The sequence below is a fragment of the Pelophylax lessonae genome, assembly GCF_965119305.1.
Source record: "Pelophylax lessonae genome assembly, chromosome: 8".
NCBI lineage: Eukaryota > Metazoa > Chordata > Amphibia > Anura > Ranidae > Pelophylax > Pelophylax lessonae.
Genome location: NC_138775.1, coordinates 77,558,941 through 77,577,932, shown reverse-complemented (window position 1 = coordinate 77,577,932; position 18,992 = coordinate 77,558,941). Strand labels below are relative to the sequence as shown.

At 40.5% G+C, this 18,992-nt stretch overlaps 1 protein-coding gene across 1 annotated transcript in view; it reads left to right on the top strand.

The window, feature by feature from the left end:
- Positions 1 to 18,992, top strand: part of SYN2 (synapsin II) — a 462,275-nt gene that overhangs the window by 258,922 nt on the left and 184,361 nt on the right. Inside the window, exons 4-5 of the mRNA XM_082266531.1 lie at positions 10,461 to 10,617; positions 11,627 to 11,716. Coding sequence (XP_082122657.1) covers positions 10,461 to 10,617; positions 11,627 to 11,716 — 247 coding nt within the window. The remainder of the gene's footprint in view (positions 1 to 10,460; positions 10,618 to 11,626; positions 11,717 to 18,992) is intronic.

The following is an 18,992-nucleotide window of genomic DNA, read 5'->3' as shown; positions in this document are numbered from 1 at the left end:
TTTAAAATTACCTTATTTTCTTCTTAAAATGTTACATTTTCTGGGGCGTGGCCTGGATGGCATGTGGTGCAGACGTGCGACCTAGAGCTCTCTGATCCCTGGGCTCCCTTATAGCTTCCAGCGGCAGATTGCACCCTTCCTCTGGCATACTCACCATGCCCTTTTTGCCGCTGCACCGCTTCCCATCCACGCGGCGGTAGTAAAATGGCGGCAGGTGGCCTACAAGCCTTCTTCTTTCAGCCCGCTACAGGCCTGGGACACCCTGGCAAGATGGCGCCGGTGAGAGACACGCCACGGCGCAACTCCCAGCGGCGACTCATCCAGCGCCGGAAGCACACATCAGGTGCGGTACCCTAGCCCGTCGGCTTCCACGCACTCCATGGGTCAGTTCTCCCCTCACCCTGACTCAGATATCGCTGACATGGACTGAGACATTAGGGGACACATTAAAGCCCTCCCTCCTAAAGCTGATATTCAACAACTGATAGCTGCCGGGGAACTGTCCTGCAAACAGGCTGTGGATGGGCTCAGGGAGGACACAGTTGCACTAGGGCACAGGATTGAAGCAGTAGAAACTGGACAGGATGACATTATGCATGCTGTATCCACAATTCAAGATACCACTAAACACCATGAGGAGGTTTTGAACTCCCTCCTGGATCAACTTGATGATTATGAAAATAGAGACAGATGCCAAAACATCTACATTAGAGGTTTGCCTGAAGCTACCAGTGGTCCTAACCTGCTCCCTACTATACAGGACCTCTTTTGCCAAATTTTGGGGACTCTGCACCCGACAACATCGAAGTGGACAGAGTTCGTCTGGCTCTATTGCCTATTCCAGATGATCCCTCCAATCCAAGAGATTGAAGAAATTTGCTGTCCCCTCAAAATTACTCAACACACAGCCATTAATGTTTAAACCGCTGGCAACAAAGTGAGTACACCCATAAGTGAAAATGTCCAAATTGGGCCCAGAGTATCAATAGTTTGTGTGGCGCAGGGTCTCTAACATCCACCAGCTCCGTTATGTCATCATGCCGGAGTGGAAGAGGACTCCAGTGGCAACCTGTGAAGCTCTGGTGAACTCCATGCCCAAGAGGGTTAAGGCAGTGCTAGAAAATAATGGTGGCCACACAAACTATTGATACTTTGGGCCCAATTTGAACATTTTAACTTAGGGCTGTACTCACTTCTCACTTTTGTTGCCAGCGGTTTAGACATTAATGGCTGTGTATTGAGTTATTTTGAGGGGACAACAAATTTACACTGTTATACAAGCTGTACACTCACTACTTTACATTGTAGCAAAGTGTCATTTATTTAGCGTTGTCACATGAAAAGATATAATAAAATATTTACAAAAATGTGAACGGTGTACTCACTTTTGTGAGATACTGTACATAAGTATTCTGTGAAGGAGGCCATTATGACAGCTGTACGTGGCAAGCTCTCTTTGGACTTTGATGGTGCTCAACTTTAAGTGTTCCCTGACCTATTACACCACTTACTTTTGCACTGCAGATCTGTATGCCCACTGCTTAAGGCATCAGTGATCAGTGCGATCAGTGAGTGTTAACACTGAATGGTAAAACGGCGGTTTTTCGGACCAAGGATGACCTGCAACACTTTGTGGATACACTGGATCTTCCTCCGACTGACTTTACAAACTGGAGATTGAACAGTTCCATACCTTTACCTCAGCGCCCTGAACGCTGGCACCAAGCTTCATTGGGCTCACCCCTTAGAAATCACAATAATAGACGCAGGCAGAGTCCGACACAAGCTTCAGCCCCTTGAATTGTCACCGACCTGCACATAGGGTCTTCTCCCACCCCAATCTACTCCTACACTGTAATGTGTGGACACATCTGGAGGAAGGTCTTTTCTTTTGATGTAATTTTTTTTTCTTTTCTTTTTTGTCGTGATGTTCGATAATATTCACATTGTTTTTTCTTATCTCTTTTGAGATTGCCCAGGGAATATTTGAGACTCTGTGATCTCCCATGCCCTCAGTCATTCCCCCCTCCCCTCATAGGTTGGTCTCTAACTAAGGGACTTTATGCTCTGCCTAGTTGCAGATTGGGAGAGGGTCCCGGACACAGACTGTTCCTCCCTGTCCGGCTCCATCTCCCCTTTAGTGAACATACCCCCCATTGTGGGGTTCTACCCTGTTCTTATGTTGTTTTTCTGGTTTCAGCTGTTTCTATATGTGTTATTTTTTACTTTTTAGGTGCATTTGGAGATGTAATCCCGACTAAAGATGCATCTCTTTATGAGACACTTAGGTCTAGTTATGTAAGCGATGCAACACCTAACCCTATCCTAGTATACTTTCTACCTAAATGTCTACTATGGCTCATGATCTGAAAATTTGTATCATCTAATGTGAGAGGTCTTTGTTCTCCACATAAGAGGTCGTCTTTGGCACGAACTGCCTTGCCTGGCTGCAGATGTTTTTTTACAGGAGACACACTTCACGGCAAGGTCCACCCCATGTGTACCTCTCTTGCCTTTCAACCAGTGGTTTCATGCTCCATCTCCTATCCCTAAGGCAAGGGGTGGTGAGGATAGCGATTCGGAAAATATGAAAATATGCCCTTTTTCCCTCAAGTCTCTTTTAGCTGATCCTGAGGGTTGTTTTCTCTTTCTTAAAGGCATGTTGAATGGCCATCAATATACTTTGACCTCGATTTATGTCCCCAATTCGAGAAATGTAAACTTTATTACTAAGACCCTGGGGACGCTTGAGAGCTTTAGGGAGAGGCTGTTGGTTTTGCGTGGGGACTTCAACCTTGTCCTGGTTCCTGCCAGGACACCTCATCGGGGAAAACATCACTGTCCTTTAGAGCGCTCAAACATACCAAGCAATGTCTGCACTCCCTACATCTGGTGGACAGCTGGCGTGCTCTCCATGAAAGAGAGACAAACACTTTAGTTTACTACACCAAAACCTAGGATACTTACTCTCGCCTTGACTTGTTGATGGTGGACCAATTTTTAGACCTGTTCCCTCATCGACTATTGAATCCGTTACTATTTCAGATCACTCCCCTATCACTCTGTCCCTTCGCCCAATCTCTACCCACCCTCTTAAGCAGACATGACTGCATGAATTGCTATTAGATGATAAATTGGTCTCTGAGGTCCTAACCCACACTTTGACATTGCAATTTGAAACTAACTCCCAGGAGGGGGTCTCCAGCCAGGCAATCTGGGAAGCCCACAAGGCAGTCTTTAAAGGAGAATTAATCTTTAATGGTTCACGTATAAAAAAGAAAAAACAGAAGTAAATTCACAAGCTTTTAGAAAAGAATCACTCCCTTGAGATGAAACACAAGCCGAGTTTTGACCCTGTTGATGCCCAACATCTGGAGATGTTACAACTGAGTAATCTCTGTGTTTGGATCACAGGACCAAAGATAATTATAGATATTTTGCCCATCGTTTTTATGAACAGGGGATTATACATTTTAGGTATTTGAAGAAGCAAAGGAAGTCCCGCCATGTTCATGCATTGTCTGTCCACAACAAACAAGTGGTGGACACTCAATCCATAGCAACAGAATTCCACCATTTCTATGAATCCTTGTTTAATATCCCTCCCTCCTACCCAAAGGATGACACCATCCACCAAATCCCTAAGATTCAAGCTTAACTTTAACGACCTTAAGACCAGAGGATTTGGCTGCTCAGCTATTTTTATTTGTTGCGCTATAAACAAAAAAAGAGCGACAATTTTGAAAAAATAACAATATTTTTCACATTCTTATATATGAAATTCTCAAAAAAAAAAAAAGGTAAAAATCAAAATTTTTTAACATTTTAGGCCAATTTGTTTTCTGCTACATATTTTTGGTAAAAAAAAATCGCAATAAGCGTATTTTGATTGGTTTGCACAAAAGTTATTGCGTTTACTAACTACAGGAAAGATTTATGTCATTTTTATTGTTTTTTTTTTTTAACTAGTAATGGCGATTTTTTTGCGGGACTGCAACATTGCGGAGGACAGATCGGACCCCTAACTGACATTTTTGACACTTTTGGGGGTACCAGTGACATTACCACCGTAATCAGTGCTAAAAATATGCACTGTTAGGGCTCTTTCACACGGGCGATCAGTTTTTTTGGCTCCGCTCCGGTCCTTTTTTTTTTTTTTTTCACTGAGCGGATGACACTTGTGTCATCCGCTCCGTATGTCCGCATATCATCCCATCCGTTTGCGGATGATATACGGACATAATGTAAGTCTATGGGCATTGCGGATGTCAGCGGATGACACAGCTGACATCCGATTTTGCTTCCTTTCCGTTTTTTGAACGTAGGAAAAATAGGGTTCTGTTCCGTTCCAAAAAACGGAACAGAACTGAAAGGAAGAAAATCGGATGTGCGCTGACATCCGCAATGCCATTGACATACATTATGTCCGTAAATCATCCGCAAAAAATAGGATGATTTGCGGACATACGGAGCGCCCTTGTGAAAGGGCCCTTACTGTAAAAATGACACAGGCATTTACACTTAATAAAGTGTTTTAATGGTACTGCACCAGTGGGGTCCCTCTGTTATATGTTTTTTCCACATGGTTTGGAGCTAAGGATTGCATTGCCTTGGTGGAACACCACAGCCAACAGTAATATACACAGCGAAATTTGCCTTATCCACGAGAGCGGTAGGCAACAAATGAGGGTGAGTTGCTAATTTGACGGGTGTGGAGCACATCGGTGGTGGATCTAATTTGGGTGTCACCTTATTGTTAGCACTGGAATCTCACAAGATCATTTGGTTTATCACATTTATAGAAGTTATTTTTTGGGCTTCATTTTTTTGGTATCACATTTATTCACAGTATATTTAGTTTTTTGGATTCCATATCCAACATTCATATTGTGGACTTATTTTCTAGGGCACAGTCTATTGATGCACAATTATTTGATGTTTTGAGGATTGCTTTTATTTTATTTATTGGTGTTGTGCGCAACTAGTGTCATGGTTTTCTTTCACTATTTTCATCCCCTAACATGGTTTGGGAGGATGAATGTTCTCAAAATGACCATTCTTCCTAGGATAATTTAAACTTTGTACACTGTGCCCATAGCCCTCCCCCAAATTTTCTTTAATTGCTTACGTAAAGCATTAATAACATTTGTATGGAAGGAGAAACGCCCTAGGCTGGCTTACGAGATCCTCCGTAGACATAAACAGGATGGAGGAGTGGGGCTCCCCGATATTACTCGATATAACAAGGCTATGTTCCTGGTGCGTATACTAAATTTGTGTCGTGACTCCTCAACTAAACTATGGGTTCCTTTAGAGAGAATCATAGCAGGCAGGAATCTGACAGGCAGGCATGGATCCCTGTCGCATCTAGGGGCCTCTCGGATTGGACATCTCTCTTGACCCAGGCTTCCCTGACAGTGTGGGATAGGTTAAACGTGTTGGGCCACTATTCCCCCCTTGACCCCCCCTCTTGCTCCACTGGGGGGGGGGGTACCCATGGTACCCCCCTGGAGAAGAATCTAAATATTTTGCCTCTTGGGGCTCAGATGGAAAAACGGCATGTGCTAAATTTGCCCCACGGGGCACTTTATCCCCTCTTTCAGAGTTAACTCATTCCTTTTGGAACATACCCTTAGAGACTTGGAAATATTGCCAACTGAGGGACTTTTTTCATAAATTACATCCTCACATGCGACCCCTTAATACTCTTACCACCTTTGAATATCTTTGCATCGATCTTCCAGAGTCTAGGCATCTGTTGTCGCAGATATATAGACTAGTTCTCGGGGCCCAGTCTTCTTCTGTCCCCTATTTTGTTAGGGAGTGGGAAAGAGAAATGGGTCATGACTTTACTCCACCACAGATCCAGAGACTGATTAGACTGACTCACTCTACTCTGGATGGAGCATACACAAGAAATGTCATTCAAATTCTTCAAAAGATTGTATTGGACTCCTGTCTGACTAGTACAAATTTATTTGATGGTAGATGAACAGTGCTGAAGGGGATGTGATGTCCCAGTCACATTTCACCACCTGTGGTGGTCCTTCCGTAAAAATAAACCGCTTTGGGAGGCTATTGCCCCATGGATCAAATGGACTACTCTTAGACCAATAGAGGTGTCTCCCCTGCATTTCTTGCATTTCTTGTTCCATGGGGCTCCCTCATCATGAAACCTCTACAAAAAAAGTGTAACTCCCCATTTACTGAATGCGGCTAAATCATTAATTCCCAGGTTTTGGAAACAATCTAAATGTCCCACTCTGCTAGATTGGAAGGCTGAGCGTTGGGTTCATATTGTCAAATCAGCAGAAAAGGTTTAGAGACATTTGGTCAGGTTGGATGTACTATTCTTCTGAGATTAGTTGAGGTAATATGACATTGCTGTGTGATACTAGAATGGCTCCTAAATGGCTACATGTTCTTCCTACAAATGCACCTACAATCTGTTCACTCCCCTTGATTTTACCCCTTTTTTTTCGTTTCCTTGTTCTTTCCCCCCTTATACATTGATCATTGGATGTAAACTAAATGTGCAAGTTAGTGTTATGTTCATACTCTCTAGATCCTGAGCCCATGTTGATGTCCGGGGGCACTTTCCCTGTGGGGTACCGCGGTGAATCTTATCCTGTTCTGACGTACCCGTGTTGACGAAGGTGCAGGGATAGGTGGTGCGCCCTGGGACTGGGTGCCCTTCGTTTATCCCAGCGGTTTGGATCTTCTTGTTTGGTGTTCTCACTTGATACTCATGTCACTAGGGGATTCTATCAATACTACATGTATATTTCCTGTTTTTTTTTTAGTTACACATCTATGGCTGATGTACTGTACTATGTTTTTTTTTTTTTTTTCTCTGTTATTTATCTTCCTTTTTTTCTTTTTCTTTCTACCAATACTGTACTGGTTGTTTATATTTGGAAATATTTCAATACAACTTTATTATAAAAAAAAAATGTTACATTTTCTCAGTTTAAACATTTGATATTTGCATTCTGTTTTTATGTAGATTTTACACAGCGTCCCAACATTTTTGAAATTGGGTTTTTATTTTATGCTTCTAGATATTAGACATTTTCCAGTAAAATTGGCTATCATTCATTGATTGGCCTGGGAGGATGAAAAAAAAAAAGACCTAATAAATAACAAATATTTCTAGGCTTAAAATAGTGTGCCTTTTCAAAATGTTGAAAAATGAAAATACTGTAAGCGCTATATGCTCAAGTCAGTAAGCTATAACATAACCACAAGGATCTTTTTTATAGCCATATGATTGTCATTTTCAAGTCCCTTTGTACAGTCCCAGTTCCTGAAAATAACATTTACTTTTTTGAAAATAAAGATCCATATTGAGAGTGATAGCTTTGTAAATTGAGCTTCATGTCATGAAAGTCTATTTCTCTGTATCTCTAAAGCTGGGTTTACACAGGTGTAGTGCAGCCCATTAATTTAATTTAGCTGCCTAATATACCAAAATGCACCAAGATAGGTGCACGTACTATTTTTTAAATCAGGGTTTAACAATGTACAGTTGTGCATTACTGTATGCTGTGGTGCACTGAAATTGCACATTTCTTGGCAACGGGTATTGGGGTTCCATTAAAAATGAACAGTAGCACAGCAATGTGCAAAGAGCAGGTTTTCACACATTACTGCATAACAGCAGTGTGAACCAAGACTTATGCCCCATACACACGTGCAGATTATCTGCAGACTTTTGTCTGCAGACTTACCTTTTCTATGTAGTGCAAGGGCCTGCCGGATTGCATACAAATTGAAAGTGTTTAGGTTTGACCTCCTATTATATGGTTTTGATAAGTCTGCAGATAATCTGCACGTGTGTACGGGGCATTACTGTTCAAAATGTGAGAGAACTTTTATCCTGTGCATGAGTTGCATGTAGCTCAACTGCATACAACTGGTAAAGTACACCCGTCATGGGAGAAACACAGGGGCTGCAATCCTTCTGAATTGCTTGATATGATACCTAACTTAGCTAACAACAATACTTCTGAAACACAGACCCCAAACAAGTAAGGCATTCATGAATATCAGAATGCCTTAATTCTGTGTAGCACTCACACTTGGAGGGGCCACTGGAAATAAAAGGGTTTTTGCCTTACCTGTACAGAGGCTTCCAGCCCAGGTACCAGTTCCAGAGCACCCTGACAAAGTTCAGGCACAGTTTATGGGTGTCTTTTTGACATTTTTTGCAATACTTGAACACAGATGTTTAGAGGGATGAGGGTGCAGGATACTCCTAAACACAAGCAGGCATTAGACAATTCTTAGGCAAAGTCGTTCAGTAGCAGATTTAAAGTGGTTGTAAAGGCAAAAGGTTTTATTTTTTCACCTTAATTCATTCTCTTTCTGCTGATGTCAATAAAATCCTGTGAGGAGGGAGTAGGAGGTGGGGCCGAGTCGCACTATGTGTGTGTCTATGGATGCACAGCTTGCTATGGGGACATTTGGAAGAGACTTAGGTTTGTGGGACCTCTCTGTGCAATACAATTGCACAGAGCAAGAAAATATAATGTGTTTATTATTTTTTTTTTATTTTTAAACCTGAAGGTTTGCAATCACTTTGAGTATTTCTGGAGGTAAGGGGGACATCCAGCTAGTCTAAGACTCTGTAGGAGCAGTCACAGTTCTTGTAGCAACCTCTGGCATCTAACCTTTAAAGCACAAGCACCCCTGGAACTTTAGGCAAGGCCCTGCTCACAATGTCAAGGGACAGCTCCCCAACCGGCTTTCCTGCTAAATGGGTTTCCTTTTCCAGCTGAGCTTTACAGGCAGTGTCTTCTAGAAAATCCCTAAATCCAAGTTCCTTCAAGGCCCTCAGCCAAGCACATGCTGAGACCTCACAGAAACAGCTCTTTAGTAGCACAAGCACAGGTAGCACAACAGGGGCCCCAGGAGAAAAAGACCTGAACAACCCTCCCAAACATATATTTTCTTCCCAGCCATACCTTCTGGGTGCCTCTCCTCCCTTCCCCAGGGACTGGCTGAGGTCAGATAAATATTCATAACCCAGTTGGTCTTGTTCTCATAGGCCAGGAAAACTTCCAAACATTTGCTCTTGCTCCTAAGAGCTTAGTGTACTGCTTAACAGTGGATGGTTAGGGGTAAAAAGGTAGACAATAACAAAAGTATAACAAAGTGAATAGAGTTTTGCACAAATGTAAAACTTTAGAATACATAGGGCAGAGTGTTACATCTATATTCATTTGAGGTAAAAGTACTGAAGCCAACGCATTATCATGACTGCTAGGCATTTAGCATTTTTATATGGAAAGGTCAGAAGTGGCAGACTCCATATCTCTGTCATGACATATTTCATGATATGACTGGTGTCACCAGCACACCAGATCATTCATCTTTAGTTATTTATACTTCACATAAAAAAGCTTCAGAGCCATAAAGAACCCCTTCATCAGAATATAAGGTATTTATAGTATATAGCTTCCTATATCTGAGTAACAGTCTGACCTGGCGTCCGTGCCCCAGATGATGTCAGGTATGACAAAACACGTAGGATGGAGTCTGTTCTGACGTCAATACTTTGGTATTGGAAGCAACTAGATTGCTTAAAGGGGTACCCCTGCAGATTTTATATGTGGAGAGCACTTGTTTATCTGGAGGATATGTGAGTTTTATTACTTTGTATCCAATAAACTATACAATAAAGAGATACGCTATGAGATTTTCTGTTTATGTCTATACATGTGGAGCTAACAGATTTTGAGGTTACAGCAGTAGTGCCCATGATGGTCTATCACCATCAAGGACTCAGAGATTGTCACAACCTCTGCGCTAATTAAGTTATATGTAGTGGGTGGTCAATTCTGTCCGGTAAGCCTCGAGTTTAATCACTTCGTGGAGGCTTTGGAAACAGCACTTTCTCTTTCTGTTTCGTTTTATTTGAAACATTCACTTACATTCATTTACTTTTTTTTATCAGGGACTTATATTGGGATGTTATGTACTTTATTTAATGTGATTTTCATTATTCACATCACTGTTTAGGTGATGGGTGTTTTATATGCTTTATATTTTTGCGCAACATTTTTTATTTTTATATAGCATTTCCTGACAAAAGGCAGGGATGCTTGAAACTGTTGCTGTATTCTGTATTACTGAATGAGCAATACAAATAAGCTCTTAGTGCTGCAACATGTTCTCTTTTTATGTCAGTGATGCTTGGTGAAAGAGTCCTTAAATAGCTCAAGAGTAGTGATCTGGTCTGCTTGTGACATGTTCCTGATTATGGACTCGATCACAACAGCACCATCCATTGTGGTCATTGCAACACCCTGTGATCCCAGGTTATATGGAGTGTTCTCAAATTTATGAAGTATAGATTTTCTGTAAGATCTTATAAAAACTGCTTAGCACTGTATTTTAATGGTACTTTCTCAATTTTGTGCTTTATTATCAAACAAAAAATTTACTATTGTGTCTAGGTCATTTCGGCCAGATTTTGTCTTTATCCGGCAACATTCCTTTAGCATGGCAGAAAATGAAGACTTCCGCAACCTTATTATTGGCATGCAGTATGCCGGTATCCCCAGCGTCAACTCTCTGGAGTCAATTTATAACTTCTGTGATAAGCCATGGGTGGTAAGTTCTTGCAAAATGGACCTTCTAATTGTGCAGTTGTGTTTTAGATGATAACACTGATAGCAGCCCTATGTGTATGAAACTTACATTAAATAGCCATGGCTGCAGGACATTTAAATAGTCAGTCTAATCAGGACATAATTATTTGCAGAGTCTGGTGAACTGAATGGCTCTGCTTTTTTTATATAAATTATAAAAACAACATAAAAAAAATCATGTAAATGTGTATATATATTTGTTCTTTTATTACATAATTCTTTCATATAAAAAAAAAATACTTAAGGGCCTGTGTCAACAAGCATTAGGCTTGTGCCCATTACATCAGTTTGACAGGTTTAGATACTTTTAACACTCAAGATTCATTGCCTTAATGCGTTAATGTGCTTGTGTTAATAAAACTTATAATGTGAATCCTAAATGTATTTTTAATGCAACTAGTGTAATTACCTGAATTTATGTTTATGTTAAAATCCGAAACTGTAATTCCCTTTACAGAAGCACTGGGAGAGGAAAAGTAATCTAAGCCAGACAGGTTTGTTTGCCAGGTGTGTTGGAGTATAACACTGACTGTGTGGGATAAAAAATCAAAATTCAGTTCCTATTTATTTATTTTACTCTGTATATAGCTGCTAGTCTGGAGTTCAGCTTAAAGAAAAGGTATCATACCTCTCCATGTCTCCTACGTTCCCTTTGTTCCAGTGCTGCAGCCAACGGCAGTCTCTTTAGCATTCAACACTTCTGGAAATGTTGTCTGCCGGTGTCCCCCACTGCATGCTGGTACCTTCCTTCAACCCTAATGTCACTTTTGAGTCCTGTGCTAATATAGGGGTCAAAAGTTGGATCCAGTGTGCATTGGGGGACACAGGAATCCAATGCAAGAAGTGTTGAAGGCCAAAGAGACTGCCTGATATGCATCTTCATTTGTTTTTAAACTATTGTGCAGGATTGTTTTTACCTTTATTATATATATATTAATTTCTTCTAACATTTCTTAAATTATATATTGCAGTTTGCCCAACTGATAGCTGCTTATAAAATGATGGGAGCTGAAAAATTTCCATTGATTGAGCAGACATACTATCCCAACCACAAAGAAATGGTATGTGTAAAGAAAGTTTGTACATTGTTATGTGGCATTGATAATGGTATATTTCTTATGTCTAATGAGAAATATTGTCATCTAGTAGTATTATAAAGCCTGGGAGCTGTGGTGTATTGAAATTCATTACACTTTTAAGCTTCTGATATAATTTACAATGTGATCGTAAAGTCTTCTTTGGATTTAACTCAACCACAGTATGTAATGTAAGGGTATATCTAAAGTATCTTTTCAACTTGTTTCAACTTACATGCACTAAAGTGTGTGGAAATGAATTAGCCCTAAATAAATAGTGACATACCCCACATTAGTAGCTATAATGTGTGTGCAAAACAGAATTATGACTACTTACAAAATAAAATAGCCATGTTTTGAATCTAAAGGACAACTGTGTTGAGGATGCATGTCCTTTAGTCAACCCCATACTACATACTACTTGTGAAGCTTGTCTGGAAATATGTTCCAAAAATCTTTATTAATCTAGCGATCTTCCCTGTAAATGTTTTGCAGCAAAAAAGTCCCTGCTGGCTCCCCTTACTACTCTGCTGCCCCATACATTCCTATAGGTGAGCCAACTTTATGGTTCCAGATGTTAAGGAAAGTGTGGTTCACCCATAAGAATAAATGGTGCCATGGTACGAATGTGGAAGAGAAAGGGGATTTATGGCACCAGGCAAGGTTGCACATTGAAGATCGCTCAAACTGTCTGGAAGGTAAGTATCTTACTTGGTGGGGAATTAGTTAATGGAAATGCTGCCGAGGAGGCAAGAACTTCTTGTTGCTTTCCACCCATTATTTCTGCTATGTGACCTAGCCCTTCAGATGCACCTCATGGAGCAGATAGATCTCAGAGTTGGGTGGTGAGATGACTCATTTGTAGAAAAGATTTTCAGCATAGAAAGCAAGGAAGGTAAACATAAGCACTGCTTTAAATGAAACATATTTCACACAGAGTCAATGTTAGTATAAAGGGATTTTTATTGTAGCACTTGACATATTATACAATAATTTGGAATGTAATTAAACATATATGGTAAAGAGATCATTTATAATGCAATATAAGAGGCATTGGGGGGGGGGGGGGAGGGCGTTCTAAAACATTTAATGTAACTACAGAGGAAGGAGAAAAAAAAATTATGTAGAAGAACTTGTACAATGAACTATACATAATACAGAATTTAGTGATGATTGAAAAACAAATGTACATATGCTGTCATAAACAGACTAAACCATGAAGTGGTCAATTGTATACTTATGAATACAAAGCTGCATGACATATAATCAGCTTAGAGAACATTGGCAGAAAATAAAAATGATTGTAGATGAAGACCATGGCACATGGCACATCACATTATGTGAATGTATTATGTAATGCACATGGCACATCACATTATGTGAATGTATTATGTAATATAACAGCGGAAACAACATTATACACTAAATATAGAGTGGTTGGGGAGGCAAGGACTTTTCAGGCACCGAAGTAATAAAAAACAATATTATTTATAATTCTTAAAAAGTTTTTACAATAGAATATAAACATTTAGCCTCAAACAAGGCATTAATAAATCACTGTATCAGTGGGGCTGATTAGTAACAAGAACAAAGTAACAGACTATATACATAAATAATGGTGACAAAGAGATCTTGTGAAGGGTGACAGAGGATGAAACTGCCGTCCATCAGGATCGGTTGATGCTGTATTCAAGTATTCACATTGCTCGACATGTTTCGCTACAATAGCTTCGTCTGGAGCTATAATAAGGTATTCTGTGTAATAAAGGTAAGTAATTAGCAAACAGTACAATATACATTTAGTACATATTTGTCAATATTTACACAGCCAAAATTATAACCACAAGTTTGTACAACATCAACATGTCTTAATACCACGTGATAATAACAAGGGAATTGCCATAGAAAATTAGCCGGGACCGGCGGGGAACAGGCAGGTTGGAAGGCAAAAGGGGCCTAAGTGAGGTCATATGTGGGGGTCCACGCAGTATATACATTATATAAACTTAAACTGACCATAAAGGTAGCCAAATATGCAAAAAAGATTCAAAACTAATGAGAGTAATAAATACTTCACATACCTGTATAGTATTGTAGGTTTGAAAATGGCGTAGAGATAACGAGGAGGGTGACGTAGACAGAGACAGGAGTAGGCAAGGTATGCACCAGTACAAAGCTTTCTCCTTATGGAAGAATGTATCTAAGGTTTAGTAGATGCTTAACAGACCATCTACGTTAAGGGATACAAATGTATTAATTAATAATAGAGTAAGGAAGAAAGGCTCCAAAAGGAACTTCCTGTGGCGTGTGGCTGGACAATTCGGGCACTTCCTGCCCCATATTGTTTCAGCCCGTATCCACTGGTGGCTGCCATCCGCTGATCCCGCGGGTGAGTCATGCGCCTGCGTGTTCTGTGGTTTGCGCATGCCCAGTGGAGCGGCCGGGGCAGTGGCGTCATTTATTGATGAGCCGTCCGGGATCCACGCTACATAAGGGCCAGTACTTCCTGCCCTCATTATGGTGGCGGTTCCCCATCCGGGGAGGGTGTTCGCTTTTCTGCAGGAGCTGATGCACGGTATGATATGTTAATTAGGGGCTTTTTGACTATAAAGATTCGCCTGTTATGGCATATATTCTACACTGTTTCTACACTACACTGTAAGATGCCTTACATACAATTCTCTACCCTTGCAGTCCCTACTATCTTGGTTGGATAATTAGCTGGTTCTAATTTCCTTTACATATTTATCATTGCTGGCTGGGTGAGCGTTGAATTATTACATGAAATCATTGCATCTTGTTATCCTATTTAGTCTCCCTGCTCCTTATCAAATGGTTGCTTACTTTGTTACCTACAGTACATAGACCTTTGGTCACTATTTCTGGATTATTTGGCGGCTACCATATTGTATCACATTGGGCTGACTTATCCAATTTATCTATAATTCCTAGTCACATCCAGGTTGCTTTTGGAGCCTTTCTTCCTTACTCTGTTATTAATTAATAAATTTGTATCCCTTAACGTAGAAGGTCTGTTAAGCATCTACTAAACCTTAGATGCATTCTTCCATAAGGAGAAAGCTTTGTACTGGTGCATACCTTGCCTACTCCTGTCTCTGTCTACGTCACCCTCCTCGTTATCTCTACCCTGCGTTTTTACGCCATTTTTCAAACCTACAGTACTATACAGGTATGTAAAGTATTTATTGCTCTCATTAGTTTCAAATCTTTTTTGCATATTTGGCTACCTTTACGGTGAGTTTATGTTTATATAATGTATATACTGTGTGGACCCCCACATATGACCTCACTTAGGCCCCTTTTGCCTTCCAGCCTGCCTGTTCCCCGCCGGTCCCGGCTAATTTTCTATGGCAATTCCCTTGTTATTACCACGTGGTATTAAGACATGTTGATGTTGTAAAAACTTGTGGTTATTATTTTGGCTGTGTAAATATTGACAAATATGTACTAAATGTATATTGTACTGTTTGCTAATTACTTACCTTTATTGCACAGAATACCTTATTATAGCTCCTGACGAAGCTATTGTAGCGAAACATGTCGTGCAATGTGAATATGAGCAATGTGAATACTTGAATACAGCATCAACCGATCCTGATGGACGGCAGTTTCATCCTCTGTCACCCTTCACGAGATCTCTCTGATGTGATGTACCCATCCACATTTGTCACCATTATTTATGCATAGTCTGTTACTTTGTACTTGTTACTAATCAGCCCCACTGATACGGTGATTTATTAATGCCTTGTTTGAGGCTAAATGTTTATATTCTATTGTAAAAACGTTTTAAGAATTATAAATAAAATTGTTTTTTATTACTTCGGTGCCTGTAAAGTCATTGCCTCCCCAACCACTCCATATTCAGTATACTAGGGATGTGGCACTTTAAATTTTTCCCTTTATGTGCTCAGACTGCTGCTATCTGATCACACATCATATTTCAACATTATACACTAAAACATTCAACATATCATGCATACACTGGCATAATATGTAGGCGCACAAAAAAGTAAATAAATAAAGGTTGTGGCATAAAAGATGCCTCCTTATCTTAACTTCATATTTCTCAAGTCTTTGTTTATTATCTTCTTATGCCTAGTACACATGATGAGAATATCAGACGAATGATTGTCGTTTTTTTTTTTAATGTTAGCCTTATTTTGAAAACCATTAGGTTACTTAACCACTTCTGGACCGAGCCCATTTCTGACAGTCGTTTATAAATTAAAATCTGTATTTTTAGCAAGAAAATTACTTAGAACCCCCAAACATTATATATATATATATACAGTGGGTACGGAAAGTATTCAGACCCCCTTAAATTTTTCACTCTTTGTTATATTGCAGCCATTTGCTAAAATCATTTAGGTTCATTCTTCTTCCTCATGAATGTACACATAGCACCCCATACTGACAGAAAAACACAGAATTGTTGACATTGTTGCAGATTTATTAAAAAAGAAAAACCGAAATATCACATGGTCCTAAGTATTCAGACCCTTTGCTGTGACACTCATTTATTTAACTCAGGTGCTTTCCATTTCTTCTGATCATCCTTGAGATGGTTCTACACCTTCATTTGAGTCCAGCTGTGTTTGATTATACTGATTGGACTTGATTAGGAAAGCCACACACCTGTCTATATAAGACCTTCCAGATCACAATGCATGTCAGAGCAAATGAGAATCATGAGGTCACAGGAACTGCCTGAAGAGCTCAGAAACAGAATTGTGGCAAGGCACAGATCTGGCCAAGGTTCCAAAAAGATTTCTGCTACACTTAAGGTTCCTAAGAGCACAGTGGCCTCCATAATCCTCAAATGGAAGACGTTTGGGGCGACCAGAATCCTTCCTAGAGCTGGCCGTCCGGCCAAACTGAGCTATCGGGGGAGAAGAGCCTTGGTGAGAGAGGTAAAGAACAACCCAAAGATCACTGTGGCTGAGCTCCAGAGATGCAGTCAGGAGATGGGAGAAAGTTGTAGAAAGTCAACCATCACTGCAGCCCTCCACCAGTCGGGGCTTTATGGCAGAGTGGCCCGACGGAAGCCTCTCCTCAGTGTAAGACACATGAAAACCCGCATGGAGTTTGCTAAAAAAACACCTGAAGGACTCCAAGATGGTGAGAAATAAGATTCTCTGGTCTGATGAGACCAAAATAGAACTTTTTGGCCTTAATTCTAAGCGGTATGTGTGGAGAAAACCAGGCACTGCTCATCACCTGTCCAATACAGTCCCAACAGTGAAGCATGGTGGTGGCAGCATCATGCTGTGGGGGTGTTTTTCAGCTGCAGGGACAGGACGACTGGTTGCAATCGAGGGAAAGATGAATGCGGCCAAGTACAGGGATATCCTGGACAAAAACCTTCTCCAGAGTGCTCTGGACCTCAGACTGGGCCGAAGGTTTACCTTCCAACAAGACAATGACCCTAAGCACACAGCTAAAATAACGAAGGAGTGGCTTCACAAGAACTCCGTGACTGTTCTTGAATGGCCCAGCCAGAGCCCTGACTTAAACCCAATTGAGCATCTCTGGAGAGACCTAAAAATGGCTGTCCACCAACGTTTACCATCCAACCTGACAGAACTGGAGAGGATCTGCAAGGAGGAATGGCAGAGGATCCCCAAATCCAGGTGTGAAAGACTTGTTGCATCTTTCCCAAAAAGACTCCTGGCTGTATTAGATCAAAAGGGGGCTTCTACTAAATACTGAGCAAAGGGTCTGAATACTTAGGACCATGTGATATTTCAGTTTTTCTTTTTTAATAAATCTGCAACAATGTCAACAATTCTGTGTTTTTCTGTCAGTATGGGGTGCTATGTGTACATTCATGAGGAAGAAGAACGAACCTAAATGATTTTAGCAAATGGCTGCAATATAACAAAGAGTGAAAAATTTAAGGGGGTCTGAATACTTTCCGTACCCACTGTATATATATATATATATATATATATATATATATATATATATATGTATATATATATATATATATATATATATATATATATATATATTTTTTTTTAGCTAAGACTCTGGAGAATAAAATGGCAGTTGTTGCAATATTTTTTGTCACACGGTATTTGCGCAGCGGTCTTTCAAACGCCATTTTTTAGAAAAAATACATTTCACTGCATTTAATAAAACTAAACAGTAAAGTTAGCCCATTTTTTTTGTATATTGTGAAAGATGATGTCACGCTGAGTAAAAAGATACCTAACATTTTACGGTTTAAAATTGCGCACACCTGCGGAATGGCGACAAACTACAGTCAATAAAAATCTTCATAGGCGACGCTTTAAAAAATGTTAAAAGTTACCAGTTTAGAGTTACAGAGTAGCTCTTTTTTTTTAAATATTGCTCTCATTCTGGCGATTGCGGCAATACCTCACATGTGTGGTTTGAACAGCGCTTTCATTTGCAGGTGAGACTTCCGTATATGTTTCCTTTATTGCGCGAGCTCACGGCGACAGGGGCGCTTTAAAATGTTTTTTTTCTTTTTTCCTATTTATTTTATTTAATTTTTTAATTTTAGCACAGGTTTTTTAAAAAAAAAAATAAAATCTGATCACTTTTATTGCTGTAACAAGCAATGTAACAAGCCTTGTGACAGTAATAGGCAGTGACAGGTACTCTTTATGGAGGGATCGGGGGTCTTAAAGACCCCAAACCCCTCCACTGCACTTCAATGTACTCAAAATGCTGAAAACTGCATTTTTGAACACTGTCACTTTTTTAAATTTGGCGCCTTTAGCCGCCGAGTAACCCGGATGTGAAGTCATGAACGCTGCTTCTGGGTTACATCATCGGAGACCCGATCAAAGCCAAATCCGGCTTTGTTCGGGACTCCAACCTGCCGGCGGAGGTGGCAGTTGGTTACACGGGTCTCCCGGTGGCACGAGAGACCCGGGCAGAGCCTCGGAAGGCGGCGGGAGGGGGGGGTCATCCCCTCCCGCTCGCTGGGGTAACGACCGAGCGGCTCCTGAGCCACATCAACCATTACCACCTGAAAGCCAACCGCCGGCTCTAAAAAATTGTACCAGGATGGCGGCCCTAGCTGCAGGCATCACCCCTGTACAACCATTTCTTGCAGCTGACGTAGGGCTACGTCGGTTTGCGGAAATGGTTAAATTATGAAGGTTCCCATACGACACAATACAACTTCGAAAGTGATGTAATGTATTGTATAGTATTGTATTGTAACATATTTTTTTGTTTCCGAGCATATGTGGTCTTGGTCACATAA